This window comes from Strix aluco, chromosome 4, assembly GCF_031877795.1.
Source record: "Strix aluco isolate bStrAlu1 chromosome 4, bStrAlu1.hap1, whole genome shotgun sequence".
Taxonomy (NCBI): Eukaryota; Metazoa; Chordata; class Aves; order Strigiformes; family Strigidae; genus Strix; species Strix aluco.
This window is the reverse complement of record NC_133934.1, coordinates 31,075,117-31,096,291: the sequence shown is the minus strand read 5'-3', so window position 1 is coordinate 31,096,291 and position 21,175 is coordinate 31,075,117. Positions and strand designations below refer to the sequence as shown.

General features: G+C 43.7%; 1 protein-coding gene across 1 annotated transcript in view; it reads right to left on the bottom strand.

The window, feature by feature from the left end:
- The window catches only part of KIT (KIT proto-oncogene, receptor tyrosine kinase), a 57,356-nt gene extending 46,169 nt beyond the window's left edge, over positions 1–11,187 (bottom strand). The window contains exon 1 of the mRNA XM_074822564.1: positions 11,066–11,187. Within this exon, the coding sequence (XP_074678665.1) occupies positions 11,066–11,132 (67 nt within the window). The 5' untranslated portion in view covers positions 11,133–11,187. The remainder of the gene's footprint in view (positions 1–11,065) is intronic.
- Positions 11,188–21,175: the final 9,988 nt, after the last annotated feature.

The following is a 21,175-nucleotide window of genomic DNA, read 5'->3' as shown; positions in this document are numbered from 1 at the left end:
GAGACTGAAAAATAATTTAACTGTCACCAGGCATGTATTACAGGGTCTAGACTGATTAGGCTTCCCTGCAGAACTAAGTGGTTTGTTTCTAACCCATGTAACAGAGTCAGTGCTATCTGCTGATCAACAGACTCTTCGACACCATGCGTTTCCCAAGCAGAAATGCAGAGCTCCTGCACTTGTGCTTGCTCTGAAGTTTTCGATCCTCAGAGGCTGCACGTTACTAAGGAAAAAACCAAGGGAAAGAATTAGTGGGGGCTTTGACATTTACCCAGCTGCATGAGGGTAACCCCTGCCTTCTCTCCCAGCCTTCCCCCCCTGTAGACCCTTCACCCTGCACGGGAAGGGGGCAGAGGAAGGGCACTGCAGAGGGCAGAAGGCAGGAGCTCAACAGCCCAGCACTCAAAGGCACAGCCGAACCAACTCCAGGCAGTGTAAAGGAGAAACGGGTATCCCCCAATACAAAGAGCAAGTGTAGAGCCAGACAGCTGATTCCCACCCATGTCAAACCCAAGAGAGGAAGTGGAAGGAGGCTGGAACAAAGGTTGTCTTTATCATCTGTGGAGGCATGAGCATTGGGAACCACAGAGGCAGCTGGACCTTGGCTGTGGCTGAGACACCCCCCCCTGCAGCGACACCCCTTGGGAAGCTTTCAGCTCCAAGGTTTGGGATCGCTCCTACATGGACCTGCCTCACAACACACCTCACACCCTGGGGACGGCACTCCACAGGACAAGTAAAAGGCACTTGGTGCTTACCCCTTGCAGAGAAAACACCTCAGGTGACTGAAGAGACACCCAACTACACCTGAAGAGAGGTTATGCACCTCTCCAAAGGAGATGTGGCTAATCAGAAACAGCCAGCACCAGAGGCAGGTGGCAAGCAGACAAATCCAGCCAGCTCTCCAGCCCCCGCACATCCCACTCTCCAAGACCTTCACAGGATTTTCAGGCAGGACAAGCGTGAACACCTGGGCTGATCCCCTGATTGTGGGTGGAAGCCTGCAGAGGGTCTTATAGCAGCAATTAGCAATGTAGCTAATCGTACTTTGCTTCCTTATCAGAAGCAGGTTTAGAAGAGCAGATTCTGCACATGACCTTCTCAACATGTGAGACTTGCCCTATACATGCAAACACAAGACTCCCTCAAGGCAGGGGGCTGGGGGAAGTAACTGCACCTTCCAGAGACAGAGACGTACCTTCTTCTTGCCACAGCCGCTTTGTCTTCCCGTGCTGGGGTGAGGAAACTCCAGCCATGCAAAGAGGCCACCTTTCCTGTCTACCAAGCAGCTTGCCCTTTCTGACTGGCATGCCCCACTCTGCTAATACAGCTAATAGAGGAATTTGTCAAAGGCAGACATGTAGCTTAATATAATTCTAGTTTGGCATGCATATTAAATGGCCACAGCAGGATTAGATGCCATGATTCCTTTCCATGCCTGGGTATGATACCTTTCTGAATCCTCTTTTTCTGGGAAGTCATGGCTTTGGGGCTTTTTCTGTTGTTTTGGTGGGTCTGGGTTTGTTTTTTGAAGGAGCACCACATTTACAATAGCAGTCCAGTCACTCATCTTGAAGCACCATGATCAACAACCTATTCTAGGCAATTAATTCATTTTATTACAGCACGTTGACACACTATGGTCCCTTATACCTAAACTTCCCACCACAGAAGGAATCTACAGGCAATGGCAAAACCAAACCCAAAGCATGACTGACCTATCAGGTTTTTTTAAACCTGAATGGTCTAAGCTTGAAACAACTACCTGCTAATTCTTATTCAAAGAAAAATACATAGGACAGATAAATATCTATGTATGTACACACACGAGCAGAATTTGCAAAAAAAAGAGCAACTGTTTGCCACAACACTTGTCAGCATTGAGATTTATACATTTAGACTGATCCTTATTTCTACTGAATTATTGCCTTCTTCCCTCTAATTTCCAAAACTACTTATTAACCAGCTGTTCCCACAGTTAGTTTTATCAGCTGTTAGACACAAAAATAAACAAATTATAAAGTAAGTATGGAGAATGATTAGAAGGAATGGAAAAGAGCACTAATGCATAGCATATTCAAATTCAGCTGTCATTCATCCAGTCTATTCCTTTAATGGCTTTTTCTTCTCACTTCTCTTTGCTGACATTGACATTAAAAGGTGCAGCATCTTTCAACTTCCATTTTGAATGAATGTTCCTTGTAATGAGCAACATGAGCTTGAAAGCATGTTTTCAGAAATGCAGTGAAAAGGTAGTTTTAATGAAGAGAAATGAGAAAACTGGAGAACAGTGAATTGTTTTGCAATCTGAATTAATGCCTATCTGGAAAAGGCTCAACTGAGGAAGGAGATGTAAGACTTTTGGCAATGCGAATTCTAATTATTTCAAGTCTTGGCAGTAATTTTATCAAATAGTAGCAATTTCATTAAAAGGTGCACTGGTAATCATCTACGTAAGGCCTCCAGAGGGGAAAATATACCAATAATTGCATAATTACGTTATCATTGCTCTTATGATGGACCACATTAAATACCACAAAGAGGAACACTGCTTTTTACTTTCTCTAGATATTTAGTTCAGTACTTTTTCCTAGAAGATTACAGCAATAAACAAGACTTTCAGATTAATAAATATGTTCACCAAATTTGCAGAAGACATAGCTATCTTTTATGTCCATATTACTTTGTATTCTCTTTTCCTTCATTGAAAGAACTGATAGATTCATGAGAAAAATGATGGTTTTAGTAATAAGATAGCTGAAGTATTTATATAGCTCTATTACTGAGGTCATTGCATCACATCATGCATCCACATGGCACACGGATCCATTTAAAAAAGCAGGGTTTGGAGTATTTGCATATTTGTCCATATAAATTATCTATTCAGTGATTTTTAATAAGCCTGCAATAAGTTGCATTTCCCTTTTTTAACTAGTACACAAACTTTGCTACTAAGACATTGGTAAAAAATTCTTGTAGAAGCATTGTTTTACAGACAATACCAAATCTAATAAACATTTTTAATGGGGGACCCAGTATTAGAGAAGTATCTTTGCGCATGCCTTCTGAAACTGTGACTAGGTCAACTTCTGGAAGATTCATCAACATGTTCTTCTGAATCTCCCAGGGTGAAGACATCTTGCCTCAGGTAATCATGCTAACAACCAGCAAGATCTGTCACTGATGTTGTCTTGAAGTGCCTTGAATACAGAGATTTGAATATAATTCTGACAATCCAGTTTCACTTCCCCAGTCTTCTGGCAAGGAGATACATAACTCAGCTGTTGAGATTAATCTCCAATGTAAGCAGAAGTCCCACTTGCATTTTTTGCTTGCAAATTGTACTTGTTTCCTAGTTCAGTAATAAGCCGTCACAAATTGCATATACATGGCATATATATAGGTAGCTGCTTATTGAAAAAGTGGTCCTCCTTCCTACCCCAGGAGAGACACACAAGATGGCATCGCACTGTGAGCACGGTCTGAGTACCTGCCTACACAGGGAATCCCATTTCAGCATCATTTCTGATGTTATCTAGTTTGTGGGAGTAGACCAGAAATACAAGGTTTACTTCTGCTCCTTCCATTTGACCTCTTTTATTGTGCTGCATACCTCAAATCCTAGGTATGATGATATTAGCATTACTGCAAAGTCAGCAATTTTACGTATAATACCTGGAAATCACACGTGCTATGGAATAGGAAACTTCAACAGCTTGTGTTACAATGAACACCACCGGGAGGAAGCTTTTACTTTGTTGAAGATAACATAATTTCTTTACAAAGTTAGGCTCATCAGGCATAGAAAGCACTTCTATGCCATATAAAATAGCAAACAAAGAGGCAGCAAAAGTAAAGAAAAGAATCGGGTAGTCACTGAGCAGCAGAAAACAAATGCCTCAGTACCAGGTCTTAGTGCAGAAGAGCATCTAAGGCATACAAACAGAACCAGTTCAGGTAAAAATACCCTATTAAACTGCATATTTAATTTAATACTATATTAAAAGAAAAATGTAGCATTTTTACAATGCACATTTTCCTTTTAAAATGTAAAAAAATATCCAACAGTAATTTTGAAAATACAACATAAATTTAAATTTACAACTCCTGTAATCATTAAAAAAAATTAAAGACAAAAAAATTATTCAAGCCATTTATTTGCTGCCAACATTTTAAAGATAATCAAGGTACTGAATTCATGGAAGTCAGTCACTGAGCACCTCCAGGCAGGTTGTGCTGCAGCAATAAAGCAGCCTTTGGCATCTGGACTTTCCTAGCAGGTGCAGAGAAAATATTTTCTTTATTTCAGTTCATGCACTACAACTCAATTAAGCAACCAGTCCATTCAAAGGGGAGCTACTGATCAGGAGTTGAAAAAAAAGCCATGAATGTTTCTTTCCATTGCCATTCTAAGAATAAAAAGAGGAGATGGACTAGTTCTAAAATTTTACAGCATAGTGATTAGAAACCACCAGTTTTGACTACAGATAGGCCTTTCAGACATTAATTCTTTATTTCAAAACATTTCTCAATGAGTTTTTTCTTCTGAATTGGCTGGCTTCTATGTGCTGCTATTTATCTAACGGAAGAACATTTCAGAATTCTCGTTTCCTTCATTGTAATCGATGCAAATCATCAGTAAAAAATCAATTATCTAACACAAGAAACGTCAACACTTTCTATTTTCGTATTAAAACATACACATGAAGAATCAGAATAAGTGTATATATAACAAGCTACATAATTGCTTAAATACAGGCACAGTGATTAATCAAAGTAAGTATAACATTAAGTGCAAAGGCTATATTTAATTAAAACTCTATCTCAATGGTAATAAAGGAGGTTAAACCTTTCTTTACAAAATGATTAAGTACAAATGCAAAACAGTTAAAATGAGACTTACTGTTGGCTGATTTAAATCACAATTAAAATCAGATTTACAATGCTTTGAATCAAATTGAAGCACATAGTATATGGGGAGCTAACTATTTTGTTAAACCTGGGAGCACTGCGTTTCTTATCTGGAGTCAAATGTCAATTTTACACATCACATCTGGAGGAAATGCAAACAAGTTGGAGAGGGTTGAGAAGAACAAAAGGAGAGGAGGAGTTACAAAAGATGCACCAAAAGGCTGAAAAAGGTTTATCATAGGAAAGAGGAGTCAAAGATGTTATATTAATTGTCAGCGTGTAAAATGTTATTATAAAGAGGATGGTGATCAGCAGTTCACTATATCCACCAGAGCAGGAAAAAAAAAAAAAAAAGGATGGAATTAAGCAACCAGCAAGGGACATTAGGTTAGGCATCAAGAGAAGCTTTTCACCTTTAACAACTAGTTATGTACTAGAAGAAATGGGTGGTAGACTCTGTACCACAAGTCTGCCTTAGAGCAGGTTAGACCAAAGTCTACCTGGGAAGATCTGCTCCATCTGACGCTGGGGTACACCAGATAATCTCTGCAGGTCTCCTCCAGCCTTACTCTTACAGTTCTGTGGGAGCTTCCCAAGACTTGCTGTGTCTCTTAGAAACCCAGCTGCAGGAGGCAGCTGAATGCATGAGAAAAGTCAGATTTCATTCAGCAAAAAATGAAGTTTCCAGTCCTGACGGCTCCAGACAAAACCTTCAACATGTGACATCAGTGCAGCTATTAACTCCTGAACAAAAAACAGATTAAGAGAGCCAAGTGCAAATTTTTATAATCTCATGATACCCTTCAGTGGGAACCTAGTTAGATCTGAATGGCCTAGGTATGTGAACAAAAACACTTCTATTACACAGCTCATTGGGACCTTCTCTCCTGCCCTGAAACACGCAGGCTCTGCATGACAGGTTATAACCAACAAGTTTGATTTCTTTTTCCCATGTGCCTTTTGCACAAAGCCTTTCTTTAAAAGAAGTCCACTTCATGTCATGAGGAGCACATTCACCCAGCATGAGCAGAGGAGCACTACTTAGCTTAAAACAGTTACTGATGGGAAAAGAAAGGAGATGCAGGGCTAACCTGGCATTTGCCAGGCTTCCAAAGAACCTGTAAGACATGCATCTCTCTGACTTCCAAATTTCCCTGCCAGGGTTTTCATCTCTCCTTAATTTATATCAATCCATGCATGCTCTTTATCACTTAGATTTACAACCGTCAGTGCCTAGTTGACCAGCAAATTCTTCTCCGTATCAGATTATTTAATGATTATGTTACATGATTACAGACTCAGCCGTCAAGATGACAGCTAAAATCATAGACGTTTAATGCTGTCACCTCCCCAGTGACAAAAGCCCCTGTAGCTGATAATGTTACTAAATGATACTTCATTTTAGTTGCAATTTCCAGGAATGATCCCTATGGAGCAGCCCAGGAGTTGCATAGCATGGTAGCAACATTAGAAACTTCTCTGTTGTTTGCATGCCTGTTTGCTGTTAAAGATAATATAACCAAGAGCTTTGCAGTCTGTACAAAAAAAAAAAAAAAAATCGGTTGCAACCTGGAAAAGATCATTAAAAATCCATTTAAAGGTATATCTGAAAACCTACGTTTTCAGAATAAATCAATATAATCCCCAGGAGTAAATCCACTGAGAGATTAACATTTACTGTGCTTTCTAACTGGTATACCGTAGAAAACAGGAGTCGCGTTCTCCCTTCAAACACAGATGTTTACACTCCCCTTATGCTTTTATCACTAACGGCAGCAATCTTGGCTGGTGGACAAACAATACTCTTCAGTTGCCATTAGGTTTGGCAACCAGCCACAGAGACTGCTCACACACGTAAAATTACATTCATTTATGACTGCTTACAGAATTCATTGTCAAAGAGGGTCCTTTTGGAAAAAGTTCTTCTAGTTTCCTAAAAGTCACTGAAAAAGCCAAGCACAATACTTCTGCAGTAAAAAAATATAGAAGAGTAATAACTATTCTAAAATTCCTTTTATGCCAAGTCCTAGCAATCTGTATGTGCATTTTCTTCAGATTTTTTTTAATAAATGTCCAAAAAATGTAACTGAAATCTGGAATACAACTTTTATTAGACGCCTTTAGTACCAGCTCTCCTCTTTCACCTAAGATTACAATGAACACCTTAAGCTCTATTACGGCTGAAGAGCCTCAACCAGGGGAGCTGAGATTCTGAAGGACAGAAACCAATTTCAAGTTGTTTCGTGTGCAAGGGAATATTCAGAAGGACATTCAGAAATTACAAAAAGGCAAAGTTTTGTATGTAAAGTGAGAGCGTACTTACAGTAAATGCAATGCATTAGGATATTAGACCTCATTTCCTCTAGCCATTCTCTGAACAGCTGAAAGAGACTTAAGGAAATGAGTCAAAATCCTGGAAGATGTTTGTACTAGATGAAAAAGAAAACAACATCTGTAAAATCATGTGTCACATACATACAGCAAGACAATGTGCAACGCTTGATCTCTGCAATGGCATTCATCTTCATGGACAGAGAGAAAAAGCTGAAAAGTGGCTTAATCTTGAGCAATTACTGCCTCTCTTCTACAAGATTGATATGAGATTAGATTGGTTGTCATGTACTGTAGATAAATGTACATGTTGTCGAAACTCTTTGATGTTGTGTGGTTCTTGTTTCATCCCCAATTTGTTATTCCTTACCTTCAGATTACACCAGAGGGTTTACTGAAAGTTCAAGCTAGAAAGCAGCTTTCCTTCAAACTCCAAATGCGTAGTATTTGGTTTTTAGTTTGACAGTTCCAGATACACCCTAAAAATCTTTTGAATAGCTTGCACTAACAATGAATTATAGTTCAAACAGAAATCCAAAGAATACAGAGGTATCATTCTAGTCTCTCACAACAGACCAGAGAGAGAAAAGGACAAGTTTCACCGTAAGAAACCCCTACCAACTGGAACATGGCTCAGACGTTCTCCTAAGACCTGTCCTAGCTCGTGTTTACATGTGCTAAAGACATCCCTTCTGATTCCACCTGTGTCCTGGTGCAACATGTCCCTTCTGGAGGTGACTCAGGATCCCTGGATCAATCCAGGCACCTGCAAAGAAGCATTACTGTTTGGACAATCAACGACAGGTTTCTGAGAGAGCTGAAGCGAGGTGGAAAGCACACAGAGAGCCAGTATAACCTAACGGTACTACAGCTGCAGTCATCTGTCAACGAGAGGCTCTCTCTTGCAAAATGAGCACATGAAAATGCCTCCAGTCTCTGTGAATGGTACTTAAACGGGATGCAAATGGGAGTCTCACTTCTTGCCAAATTTATCACATTCTTTATTACAAAGCCTGAAGATAAATCGCTTATGCACTTGCTGGGAGAGGGTTCCCAGTTGTAACAGAAGGAAAAAAAGTCGAGTATTGAGCAATCTTTGACATTTCCATTCTGCTCCTGGCAGTGGCCTTGGGCCACGTTTCTGCACAGGAGAATTTGCACTGCTGAAGGCAAGGGAGGAAAAGGGAAGGAGAGAACAGAAACAGCAATGGGGGAGTAGGGAGGGCAGGATACTCAGATGGTTTGAGGGGGTCAAGGCAGCAACTGAGTGACAGCAATCAGAATCCTGATCAAGTTCTATCTTCCTCCTTCAAGTCTCCTCCCTCAAGGCTGACAGGTAGCAGGAAGCATCATGAAAACAGACATTCTTCCCTCTGGGCACAGGGAGAGCCTCCTATTACTCTGCAGCCGACTAAAAAATAAAGGCTGTATTGATGGATGCTGAAAGGAACCATGTCCAGTCTTCCATGACCATGGGATGGAAATGCCACAGACACTCTGGCAGAGTACTGGGGGGTGGGGGACAGGGCAAGCCTTGGGGGAGGACAAGGGAGGCACAGAGAAAAGATCATTCCAGAATATTGCAGAAAACGAGAACTAGGCAATCCCCAAACGTAAGGAAAAGTGGAAGCATATGTTAGGATGCAAGAAAAACAGTAAGTAGGAAGGGGTGTAGACAGAAGAGATGAATGGTTTACCCTCCAAGAAGCTACATTAAGCTCTGTTTTCTACATCCTGCTTCCCTATTTGCAAAACAAATGAAGAAGCTCTTGACCAAAGGCCAAAGAAAGATACTTAATATAAATCTGTATACCAATAAACAACAGGATAGGTCTCAACAGGGACCATGAGAGATCATCCAGTCCAAGCATCTGCACTGAGGCAAACCCAAAAGTAACCCAAGGTCACGCCAGCTCCAGAGCTATCCAGCAGAGCAGATCAGCTCTGTCCTGCCTGTCACTTCTGATGTCCCCTGTGCCCCTGCCAGGACAAGAGCCATCACTCTGGTACACACTCCAGCACAAAACTAGTGCTGAATATTCCTACATGCAATACACAGATGATGTGCATATGTATCCAAAGACAGTTCTCTTTTACAACAGCAAGTCATTTATGCCTACTACACAGTGTATTTTTGTCTACACCGGTTTGTCTGATGTGCCCCAGAGGTGAAACATCTCCCACAAGTGTCTGAACCCTGAACCAGAGGAAGGATCACGAGAAAGGTTCCTTCCTTGCCTCTCGAGTACTCTGAAGCCTGCATCCCATGTCTTCCAGGAGATGCTGACAGTCTGACCTGTTTCTCAAGCTTTCCTTAAGGACAGTCTTCATCCATATGATGAAGGATAACCTTCAAGCGCAGGCAAGAAATACATGAAGAAAGTTGGTGGGTATTAATAATTTCAACTTTTTAATTTTTATTTTATTTCGAGGAATAACTCATCGGTAGGAGACTTTCCCACCCCTGTGGCCACAGCACTAGTATTTTGCAGATGTATGTGGGTATTTCTAAATAGGAAAGTCCAGATTTTCAGATACCACACTCTAGTATAGATTATCAATAAACAAAAGGGACCAAACCCAACAAGTTACCCAAATAAAAACGTTCCTGAATCAACTACTGCCCCCTCTCACATCCCAAAGTAAAGCGCTTGCAGTGAAGAAGCGTGAATTGTCCCTAATGTTAGCTCCTGGTATTTTAGTTTTATGTGCTCGCCGCAGCGCGGGCGGAGGGGCGCGGAGCCCTCCGCGGCTGCGCTGGCCCAGGCTGCCCCGCAGGGCTCTCCTCCGCCGGCGGCAGCCCGCGGTACGCACCCAGCGCTGCGCACCGCGTCCCAGCTTCCCCTTGGGCAAGCAGCAAAATAACCTTCCACCTTATCCGCCTTCAGGCTCCGGTGCGCGGGGCCAAATCCCTCCCTGGGCGCAACTCCTCGACCACCAGCAGCGACCTCCTTGCAGCACCTTCCTCTGCAGAGCCCCGAACGCCTCCTGAGCCTACGAACCGTGCAACGACCTGCGCGGCGGCTCCGAAAGCCATGTGCAAAGTTGCTCCGCGCTGCAGCCAGATGCAGTATTTAAAATCACTAGCCCCGTGAGGGGAGGCGAGGAAACCCCCTTCTATCAAGGAGATGGAAGGGAACCTTCGAATTTACACCCGACACGCCGAAGTTGTGGCGCTGCCAGACCTCCCGAAGACCTGGGGGCACTGCTTGCCCCCCTCTTCAAGGCGGAGGATCGACAGTGCCAGAGCAGACGGGCTCTGACGCCTTGTCCCGCGGGGAGCCGCCTGGCCCGGCTCCTCCGGACGGCGGGCACCTAGCCTCCCGCCGGGGCACCCAGCCTCCCGCCGGGGCGCAGCGGGGCACCGGGCCGACCAGCCCGCGCCCCACCCCGGGAGACTTCACCTCTGCAGGGGAGCGCTGGACACCTGACGGCGGCGGCTCCTTCCCTGCCTATTGTTCAACGAGCACTTAACCGCGGGGACATTTTGTACTGATTACCAGATAGTTTATTGTCAAAACAGCCCGGCCCGGGGAGACTGGGGGGGGGGCTCCCTGCCGGCCCCCCCTCCCAGCCCCGGATAACCGCGCACTACAAACAAAGGACTTTTTTTTTTTTTTTCTCCCCCCGGCGAGGCGTCCCGCAAAGGCGGCGCGGGGCGATGCCAGAGCAAACCTTAGGCTGCCACCGCCGCCACCCCCGGCACGGCGCTGCCCCCGCAGAAGGGGCCGCCGGCGCCGAAGTTTTCCCCGCAGCCGCCCGCGCCTGCCCCGTTCCCGCCGCCCCGCGGGGCTCCGCGCCCGCCCGCGCCCGCGGCTCCCACCTGCGGGGAAGAGGCTCAGCAGCAGCACGGCGTGCGCCAGCTCCCAGGCGAGGTACGCGCCCTCCATGCCGCCGCCACCCCCCGAGCCCGGCGCGGCTGCCGCTCGCACCGCCCGCCGCGCAGAGATGCCCGAGCCCCCGCGGGAGGGCTGCGGAGTACAGCCGGCCCCGCCGCGCCACCGCCGGCTCCGCCTCCGCCGCCCGCCCCGCGCAGCGCCGCGCTGCGCTGCGCTGCCCCCCGCGGCGTTCTCCGCGCCCCCGCCCCACCCCGCCCCGCCGCCACAGGGATGGGCGCAGGTGAGGAGCTCCCTCCGCTCCCCTCCCCTCCCCTCCCCCCCCGGGGAAGGGGAGCGCCCTAGTTTGCCTCGATGGGGCTTACCATAAAGACCCCAAAGAGCCCCCCAAAATAAAATTATTTAAAAAAAGAAAAACCCCAGTGGCCGAATGTGCGCACAGTGCGGTCGCGGGGGAGAGATCGCCCTCCTCACGGAGTAGCTGCGAGAAGAGAGGTCGGGGCTGTGGGGCCGGGTAGGCCCAGGGGTCAGCGGGGGGGGGGCGGCCAGGCTGGGCCCGGGGCCTGGAAAGAGAGGGAGCATCCTTCGAAGGGCAGGTCCAAAGCCATTTGTCTAGCTCTGAAATCCTGACTGGTGACTCCTGTGTCACTGCAGATTCTGTGTGTGCCAAAGGTAACGGCACTGCTGAGACCTCAAACTGTGCCCACTCTGGGCCGTCACCTGTTAAGGGCCAGTCAGAGCACCAGAAGTGAGACTTAAAAGTGTATGCTGTGACACAACAGGGAGGATTGAAAGAACTGACTGGTTTGATATGGAAAAGAGAAAGCTGACAGACTTAAACATGGAAAAGATTCTTACAAAGAGGATTGTGAGCAATTGTTTTCATGTCCCCCAAGGGCAAGATAAAAAGTAATCCATTTAGTTCTCAGCAAAAAAAGAAATAGCTTAAATGTTAGGAAGGTACTTGCAAAGAGTAAGGAGAATTTGGTCTACAAATGCATTGCGGAGAAGAGGTTGTGGAATCCCACAGAGGGAGTTTTTTAAGCACCGATGAGACAATTGACAAGGAGAATGGAGGGGCACTTGCTCCTGTAGCTGCAGAGCTGGTGTGGAGCTGCTCTTCAGGCAGAAATAATACATACTACAGAAATCTCTGTCTTTAGCACTGCTTTGTCAGTCAGTGTCACACACTGCTGAGGTGAGAGAAAAGTATATAGGTGACTCGGGCGAAGGAGTCATCCATGCATTCACCAGCCGCGCTCTGCCCGGGTATCCACAGGCAGCACCCGAGCAGGCAGGTGGGGGAAGGATGCAGAGACTGTCAGAAAACCCATACCACCACTTCTGGATGTACAGAAAGATGTAGGGGACACATGGCAAAACCTTTACCCGTGGAAAAGCATAAATGTAGACTTCTTGAAACGTGTCGGTACAGATCAGAAAAGTTATTGAAGCTAAATTATTCCGTGGTTTTTTTTTTCCTTCATCTTCTTTTCTTTTTCATTCCTGTCAGATTTTTCCCAAGGTTAATAGCACTGTCCCATATGGTCCGGCATGAGATGAAAGTCTTGTCTTATATGTTTAAAATGGCTCTCTCCATTTCTTTACTCTCTTTCATCTCTGACAGCCAGTCTCTTTTGATGGGTGAATCTTTTCTCTGCTGCAAAACGGAATACATTTTTGTTAGCGCACCAACAATTTCAAAATCAAACATCGTTTTAAAATCGTATTTCTCACTAGGTGCTAGCCTCATCAAGTTAATTCTAGGTAGAGTAAAAGATAGCTGAAATACTTAAATTTTTAGTGCACTCCAGATTTTCCAGGTGTCTTTGGGTTTTGTTTTTGTAGGAGACAAAAAGGGAGTTGGAAATATTTATATAAATATGTGGAGCATTTACAGTTTAATTTCTTAAAGATGCAAAGGCAGCACACAATATGCTACGAGAGGTTTCCACTGAAACATTATCAAGGAACATGTGATGTTGTTATTGTGACAGGTTTCTCCCTGTTCTTCTTGATTAGTGCTCTTTCAGTTAGGGGCCTGCCTTTATGTGCACATCCCTGATCACATGAAGCCAAGCTCCACATGGCCCTGCATCATGTGCCTCATTTTCACAAGCATTAGCTGAATGTTAGACACCTCAGAATCAGAGCGACAACAATATTCTCTGTGTATTTTACCTGGCTATAAATAGCTACAGTAAGTGGGAAAGAAAGGTGAACTGGTTTTAACCTTGCCACTTCATTTATTTTTAATAATTATAATGATAAACACAGTTACCCTTTCCACCTCTGTCCAATGTATTGCAGTGAATGCTCTAAGTTGTCATCCGTATTCTGTTGGCATTATAGAAGAAAGTTTCTGAAGCAGTGGAGGATTCTCTTAGGTCTCTTCTACCTTTGTCCAAAACATGTGAGTTTACACCAGAAGGGGTCTTCTCTGCATTTGCAGTCAGCCTCACATGTTCCTCTCTTCAGTTGTCACTGTGGTACCGTGGCAGTGTGTTAGGACAGGTAATGCCATCTCTCCTCATCATCTGCTGGAACCAACTTGACATTGGGGGGGGGGAGTAACAGAAAGAGAGAGAGATTTACAGACTTTGGAGACAATGGATATGGATCTGGAGATAAGAATAAGCTTGGAGAAATATGTGAAACCCTGTATTTGGAAAGCTCACTTCAGCTTGAAATCCTTGAAGTGATTTAACATTTATGGACCAGCTCTTTTGAATAGTCAATTCACAAGATTGCTTTTACACATCCATGCGACTGCTTACTGGACTAAACATTGAATAGATCGATAATATTGTTAAGATTAAGTTAATGTCATTGAACAACTGGTGCCCTAATGAAGGACTTACATTATTTCTGTATCTGAATGAAAATGCATTTGGAAATTAGCTAGTTTGATGGTTTCAAGCAGTTTATTTGTCAGGGCTATGAAAACCTTCTTATTCTAAATCTTTACGGCATAAATAATCCGTGGGATCTGTTTTATCTATGGCACAACATATCTAATGAGAAGAGAGGAAAATACCTTTCTGATACAGGCAGTCAGTGCCAGCTAGAATCCCTCCTGATAACCCTGTGATAATGACTTCTTCCATAAGGTTATACTTTCCTTTTTCTAAATTGCAGATTGATAGATCTTAGTCTGGGGCATTGCTGTTTCATATAAACTGGCAGCTCCAGCAAGCTAGATAGCTCGAGAATTAACTCCACTGTGATTCCTGAAGGTTTTGAGAAATTATGAGAGTTTGAAACGTGTATCGATTTACCAATGTTGTTGTAAAAGCTATCTAACCATTGACATAAAAGTTTGTTAAACTTTTTGAAAGTGAAAAGTGATTAAATTTCTGCCTTGTGCATTCTTCTAAAACAGCATTTCTGAATAGTGGCTGTCAGGAATGTCATATGACTACCATGCAAAAATATATATTCAGCACTCTGCTCAATCGACAAAACCATAGCTGTGAATTTTCTGAGGCTCTTGTTTATTAATAAAAAAAATGTGTGAAATATGCTGGTCTAAACTGTTGGTATGGCAAGGTATAATCCAGCTGGGCCTGTTTTCTAGAAGCCTTGAGATTTCGGGATGTCCTGTTACATTTAGTTTTATTAATTTCCAGTCTTCTACATCCTCACACTGACATGTAAGGGTGGGTAAGTGGAGAAAGCTGGTAGTATTTGATAGGCATATGTCTTTAGACTTCATCTGTAGATGATAGGATTATTATGTTGTCCATGCAGTTTCACTGAAGAGACTTCCGCTATTTTTAGCAGGGATGATACTAAAATAAATGCAGATAAAGTGGACACCTTTATCTCATGAATATGAGACTTCAAACTGAATCCATTCAGTCTTACTAAAGTGGGAGGTATCTCTTATTCCCCTTTAATCCAATTTTGTGAAATACTCACTGAATTCCATTGTGCCCGTGAACTTAAATCATCATTGCCAGCCGGTTAATTAAAGAGTTTTCCACCATTGAATGTCAAGAGTCTAGATAAAATCGTAATTGAAGCTTGAAATATATGCTGTTTTTAAAGACATGTTGTATTATCACATTCATAGCACACTATTGTAAAAACTGTCTTATCAGTATAAGCTTAAGTGGAAAATAAAGGCTCTAATCTTCTTGATAGCATTTTTTGTTAGTTTATAGCCTGCAATCTTACTAAGAAAAGAGATTTGTCTTTATGAATTGCCAAGTACAGTTCTTGCCTTTATCGCTTGCTGCTTTATTTTCACAGGCCACTGTTGAGAGCTGACTCCATGCAGCAACTTAGGTCTTTTCAAGTGTTGTCTTATTTTGTTGCTGGTGGGTTTTTTTAAACAATTTTAACATATCAAAATAACTGTGGAGAAGCAGCTGATGTGGCTTCCTCAAAAGAGTTCGTTCCCAGCTCGCTGCCCTTCCCATCCTTCCCTGGCCTTCCCATGCATGGCAGCTTTGGGCTGCAGACCTGGAGGGCCTTGTCCTTGCCCTCTCTGCCTGCTCCAAACAGGATATTAATGCCTCAATTGCTGAAAACATATTCAGGCTCTGTATCTTGTGACAAGAACTGACTTTGCTTTGCGGTTCATAAAGAGTTCCTCTGTGTTTTCTCACAGTGCCTTGCCATATCTGAAATCTAAATAAATGGCTAGAGAGGGGTTTTATCAGGCGTTTTTCTTCTGAGGTGATTAAAGCCACATGAGATCCAGTTGAATCCTCTGGCATTTTTTGTTAAGCTTCACTATTTTGTGTGTGAATTTGGGGATCAAATAAGACGAAAACTAAAACAAAAGCAAAAGAACCCCCTTGACTGAGATGATATATGGCAAAAGGGTGATGTAGAGAACAGGGTGCTTGTCTTGCCTGTGTTCCCTGAGTAGGTAAACTGAAAAGCTTGTTTGTTTTATCACATCTTGTTTGTCACATTGCCTCTCAAAGTATCTTCCTTTAACATATTTTAATTTATCATTATTGAGGTGTGTCAGAAAATGCTTGGATCCTTTTTAGCCTTGCAGGGCATCTTCAGAATTCTTTAGGTCCCATTTTGTTTACGTCTTTGTGTGGTTTGCAGAAATGTGCCAGTTCCCCTTTATTCAGCTTTAAAGCTTGTTACTAACCTGGGTTGTACTTTATGGGTGAGCAGCCTCTCTTCACTCCTCCTGACAGTGCTTCTCTCACACGTCTGGCCTGGAGCACTCAGTGTTTGTCGGGGGAACATCATATGAGCCTCCCACTTTCTCCCAGTCCCATCCTCAGTGCCCGTTCTGCCCATCTCCTTGTACAGAGCAAAGCGGATTTGTCGCATCCCTGCCACCTCGTCTGGAACAAGGATATCAGTGTCTGGCCTTAAAAGCCACTGTTATATATTAGAGTCAAAGCATTTCAGAGAAGACAGTTCTTAAAATAGTAAACAAGCTGCACATGTGACCCATTTACTATTTTGCACAGAAAGACCAAGAAGCCTGGTCTCCCTAGCTGCTTCTCCGCAAAGCTTGTCTCTGTTTCTGTTCGGTTTTGTTCAATTCCCAGGATGGCCATGGGAACTGAACTTATTAAACAGCAAGGTGCTCTTTAGTTAGCATCTCTGTCTTTGAGCAGGCAACTCCCAGCTTTGGTAAAGCAAGGCTTTCAGTTTGCTGCAGATGGATGAAATATCCACAGAGTTAACATCTCCTCTATCGCCTCTCACTTCTGCCCCTGCAATTTTTTGAGTAATCCCTACTAAATTAAAACGCTGTAGACATTGTTGCCCTTCTGTATGGAGCAGGTAACCCTCACCAAGGCAATGCTGTGGTGTCTTAGGGGACCACACAGCAGGTATATACGTATTTACATTTTCATTACAACTATCTTCACAGTTCTTAGTAACCAAAAGTCTCTAGGAGATTATTTTCCTATCAGTGTTATTCCCTTTTCATACAGCTATCTTGTACTGCCAGAGGCCTTTGGGGCTTTTTTTTTTTTCAGCTATGTATATTTGCAAATGCAGTGTGTATTATAATCCACAAGCCCACAGTGCTGATAGACAGCAGGAAAAACATACACACCACTGGGAGAGTAAAGGGCAGTCAAAGGTGCCTTCCCATTGGAAGGTCATGACCATCACATTTATCATCCAATTCTCTATTTTTTCACCTGTAGAAGTTTTTCTCAGTCTTTTTGATATGAGTTTTCAAACTGAGATGATGCAGTCATCTTTGGAAATTTCTGTATGTAGCCTCTTACATAGCATAAGTGAACTTTTGTAGATACTTTCAACCACCTCCCCAAAGGATGCTAGCTGCTCGGCATCCTGGGAAGGCCTGGGATTGCACTTTGATGAATTTGCATTTTGATGACTTAGTTTGTCCAGGCTAGATAACCAGAAAGAAAAAAATCAGTTCATGAAGATACCCACGAATTAAAATGGTGTTTGTTGCTGTGATACAGGTGTTATAAAGCCTGCTGATATTAATGAAATCATCTAGCTTTAGAAGGCTTGTGAACGTGGACCTTAAGAGGCAATATTCTATTAAATAAGATGGTTACTTCTCCTTTTTTCTTCTCCTGTTCTGAGTTTAAGCAGATTTAGTAGGACCATATCAGTTCAGTATGCTCAAATTCAGCCAAATGAGTTTCAGGATATGTTTTCTGGGACTCTTTTCCTGTTTTATCTCAGCTCTTTTAGAGAGCTGATATTGAAATGAGGCATTAACCAGGTGTACAATCTTTATCTAGATGTTTCTCCACATCTTCTGTATAGATCTGTCTGATATGAAATAGAAACTGCATTAGTGTGAAACAATATATTCTAAAGACCATATCTGGTTTTGTCCTGGTATGTTCAGCTGGTTCCCTCTTGTGTGTTGTTTCTGCTTCCAAATTCAAGAGCACTGCTGGCAAACCCCTAATCCCAGCTGCTGACCCTTCATAAAGCCAGGCTCCAGTTTGTGTACAGGTTCCCATGCTCAGAGGACTCTGCTGTTAGGAGGTGACCTCCAGCAATGGCACCAAGGTGTGTTTTCAGAGCTCACCAGCTCTTCACGCCCGCAGTGAAAAAGCCCTACCTTCACTTCTGCCCATTTTAGATCTTACAGACATTTATATCTCAAAGCCTCTCTTCCCTGCCCCAGGTTCCTTAATTAACTGCCTATAGAGCCGTCCCTGACTCATAGGCAGCTACCTTTGGGGAGGGAGCTGTTGTCACCTGACAGCACACAGGACTGTTTTGGGACAAGAAAGTGTCCAACTAAAACTGAGATTAGGGATTCTTTGGGGTTCACATAAGAAATTATGGAGCATCCCTCTGCCATCTGCTCCTTGTTGAAAATAAAGCGAATGTAAATGTCAGTTTTACAGCTGACCCCTCTAGACTTACGGCCTTTCTTGGTGAGGGGACGTGCATCCACTGGGACTCAGCTTTCACAGCTGATAGTGTGGTTTCTGTGTCTGCCTCCATTCTGAACTACTCCTGCGTCATTCAGGCCTGTGTTTATAACATCGGTTTGCAAGACACTGGCTGTGAAATAGGCTTAGGGAGGTCCTGACCATTCTCTCCCTAATTCTGTCCCCTGCTGTGGCACTTTAACTTGCTAGCTCTTTGTTTTGCTGCCACAGCTATTTTGAGGAACTGCAGAAAAGGTTATTTTTCACCCCTAATCTAGTCCGTGATCTGGTTTACTCTGTGGCTTTGCAAACAGGTCTACTGCCAAACTGAGGGAGGAAAAGCAATGAGAACGAGCAGTGAGAAGGAACTTACGCTGGCTTGCTGCCAAAGCCAGCACCTTGCAAAAGCAAACCCGTTTATTTTACGGGATCCGGCCTTTAAATACCTAAGTAAATGCCATGATTACTCTATCTAAAGCAGGTGTGAAGGTACTTACAGGTGATTTCCCCATTGTAGATGGACACCTAAATAGCCAGGGCGGTTTAAACAATGCAAGGCAGCAGCTGGCTCCTCCTAGGAGTGGATATCTTGGTTATCTCTGAGCTATTTCCCCTGCCTCTTGTCAGCTGGCTGATTGTTCTGTGCCCAGTCTGGGCTGCTGCTACTGCCGCCTTTATTTATCCCTATATTAAATGTTATACAAGATGCCGGTTATAGGTACAATCTGTTAAATGCATGATCTCTGATGTGTTACCAGCCCTCTCTGTACAGCCCACATATGGCCCATTGTTAACACAGATGTCAGCCCAGGAACAGCTTGCTTATCTCGCTACACCTCAGAGAGTGGGCAGCTCTTCCCTCCCAGCTTTTGCTCGAGTTCGTGTGTCAGCAGCGGATCATTTGTTTGGGGCTTTGGGGATGAAATTAGTCTAGCAATTAGGACATGACTGTGGCAAACGTCCACTCATTAGTCCATGACAATGTGCACTAGATTTATGACAGTGACAAGAAGTCAAAATAACACGGTAGGGTAGCTCCTTTCAAAGACAAATTTAACAGGTGCTGTTTGCTGAATCTGAGTCAGAGTCTCAATATGGGGTTAAATCTTGGGGCATTATTATCTGTAGAACCTTGATGCCATGTTAGTAATTCTCACTGTACAAGCACTGTACAGCTGATAAGCAGAAATATGCAGAAAATGTTGTAAATAGTATTTAGAATTCTTCTTTCATTTTCTTTCACAGATGATTTCTCAGTTTCTCTAACACGATCATATGATGAAGCATGTGTCATTTTGACCCTTGAAAGCCTGGAAGAACATTAGCATCTCAAGTTGTTTTTCAAACACTGCAGAAATCCTTCTGCAAACAAACACTGGAGATACCCAGAACTAGCAACACATCACAGCCCTTGGGTTAATGTTTGGCTAATACTATCAGCCACCAATAAAATAGAAAACTGCAGCCTGTGTTCAAAGTGATAACAGGGTCCTGGATCAGCACGTGAAGTGTCCATTCATTTTGTATTCATGTCATAGTGTCGTGTGGTCAGCTACATTGGATAAAATGTTATTGATTAACAGCTCATTGAGTTTTGTTTCTATTAGTTCTTTAATGAAGACAGGATCCCTATTGAAATGAGCCAGTTCAGACTGATATTCACCTGGGTCTAAACCAGATGACTAGATGCCTGTCTATCTCCAGTGCAGAAATGCAGGCACCTCTGGAGTGATAGTAACCCAACCTGAAGCAGGTGGGGTGAATCCTCCTCTGGAGATGTCTTTCTCCTCAGAGGGAATCTAGACAACTATGTGAAAGTTGCACATGCTGTTTAGTCTCAAAGGTTAACAGTCATTTCCTTTAGGTGCCTAAAAAACAATAAGGTGGATGAATATGATCAATGAGGAGTTTCCTCTGTAAATAAATTCAAAGCAGTACTAAGAAAATATTTAGAAATGGAGACTCAGTCACAAACACAGATCTGCCTAGGTCTTGCGTAGTGATACCAGCTACACCTCATATCACTTCACCACTTTCAGCTGTGAATGGCACAACCTTAAACATATCTGCAGGTCTCCCTGCTCAGTGGGAAAAAAGGACCCTGTAGCTGCCATATGGCACTGGGATTTGGGATCCCCCTTGCACTGCCCCACTGGAGAACCTCAGTGAAGTTTTTCTGTGCCACAGTGTCTCCAGCTATAAAGTACACTGACCTCCTTTGCAAAATGCTTTGTGCTCTGCAGCTAATGAGGGCACCACAAGAGCTAGGTATTAGACTCCCAAAGCTGTTACTGAGCATCTCCAGTGCCTCATTAGCTGGCTGGTATGTATTCCTCCCTGAAGCTCCTTTCTTTGCATCAGAAGCAACATAGCACAAATGCTGCGGGTTACAGACACCCTCTCACTCAGTTTCCCACTAATACCTTGCCTGAACGGTCATCCTTCCATTAACAGTGATGTGGAGCAAAGAGTATTTCCTGATGCAGCCAGCAAGCCCAGCAACTGTATTTGTAGGTGAAATACTGGTGCACACCGCCATGCTTAGTCCTCTACATCCACATGTAACTCCGTGAGACAGGGTGTAGCTGGGTGTTGGTAAGCTGGACCAGCAGCAGCAGCAGGTACCAGAGCCTTCTGCATCCCTGCATTACTGTGATGGCCCAACACCATGTATTCTCAAAGCGATTGTGCTGCTCTGTCTGTGACTTACTCATGCTCAGCTCTCTCCCCTCC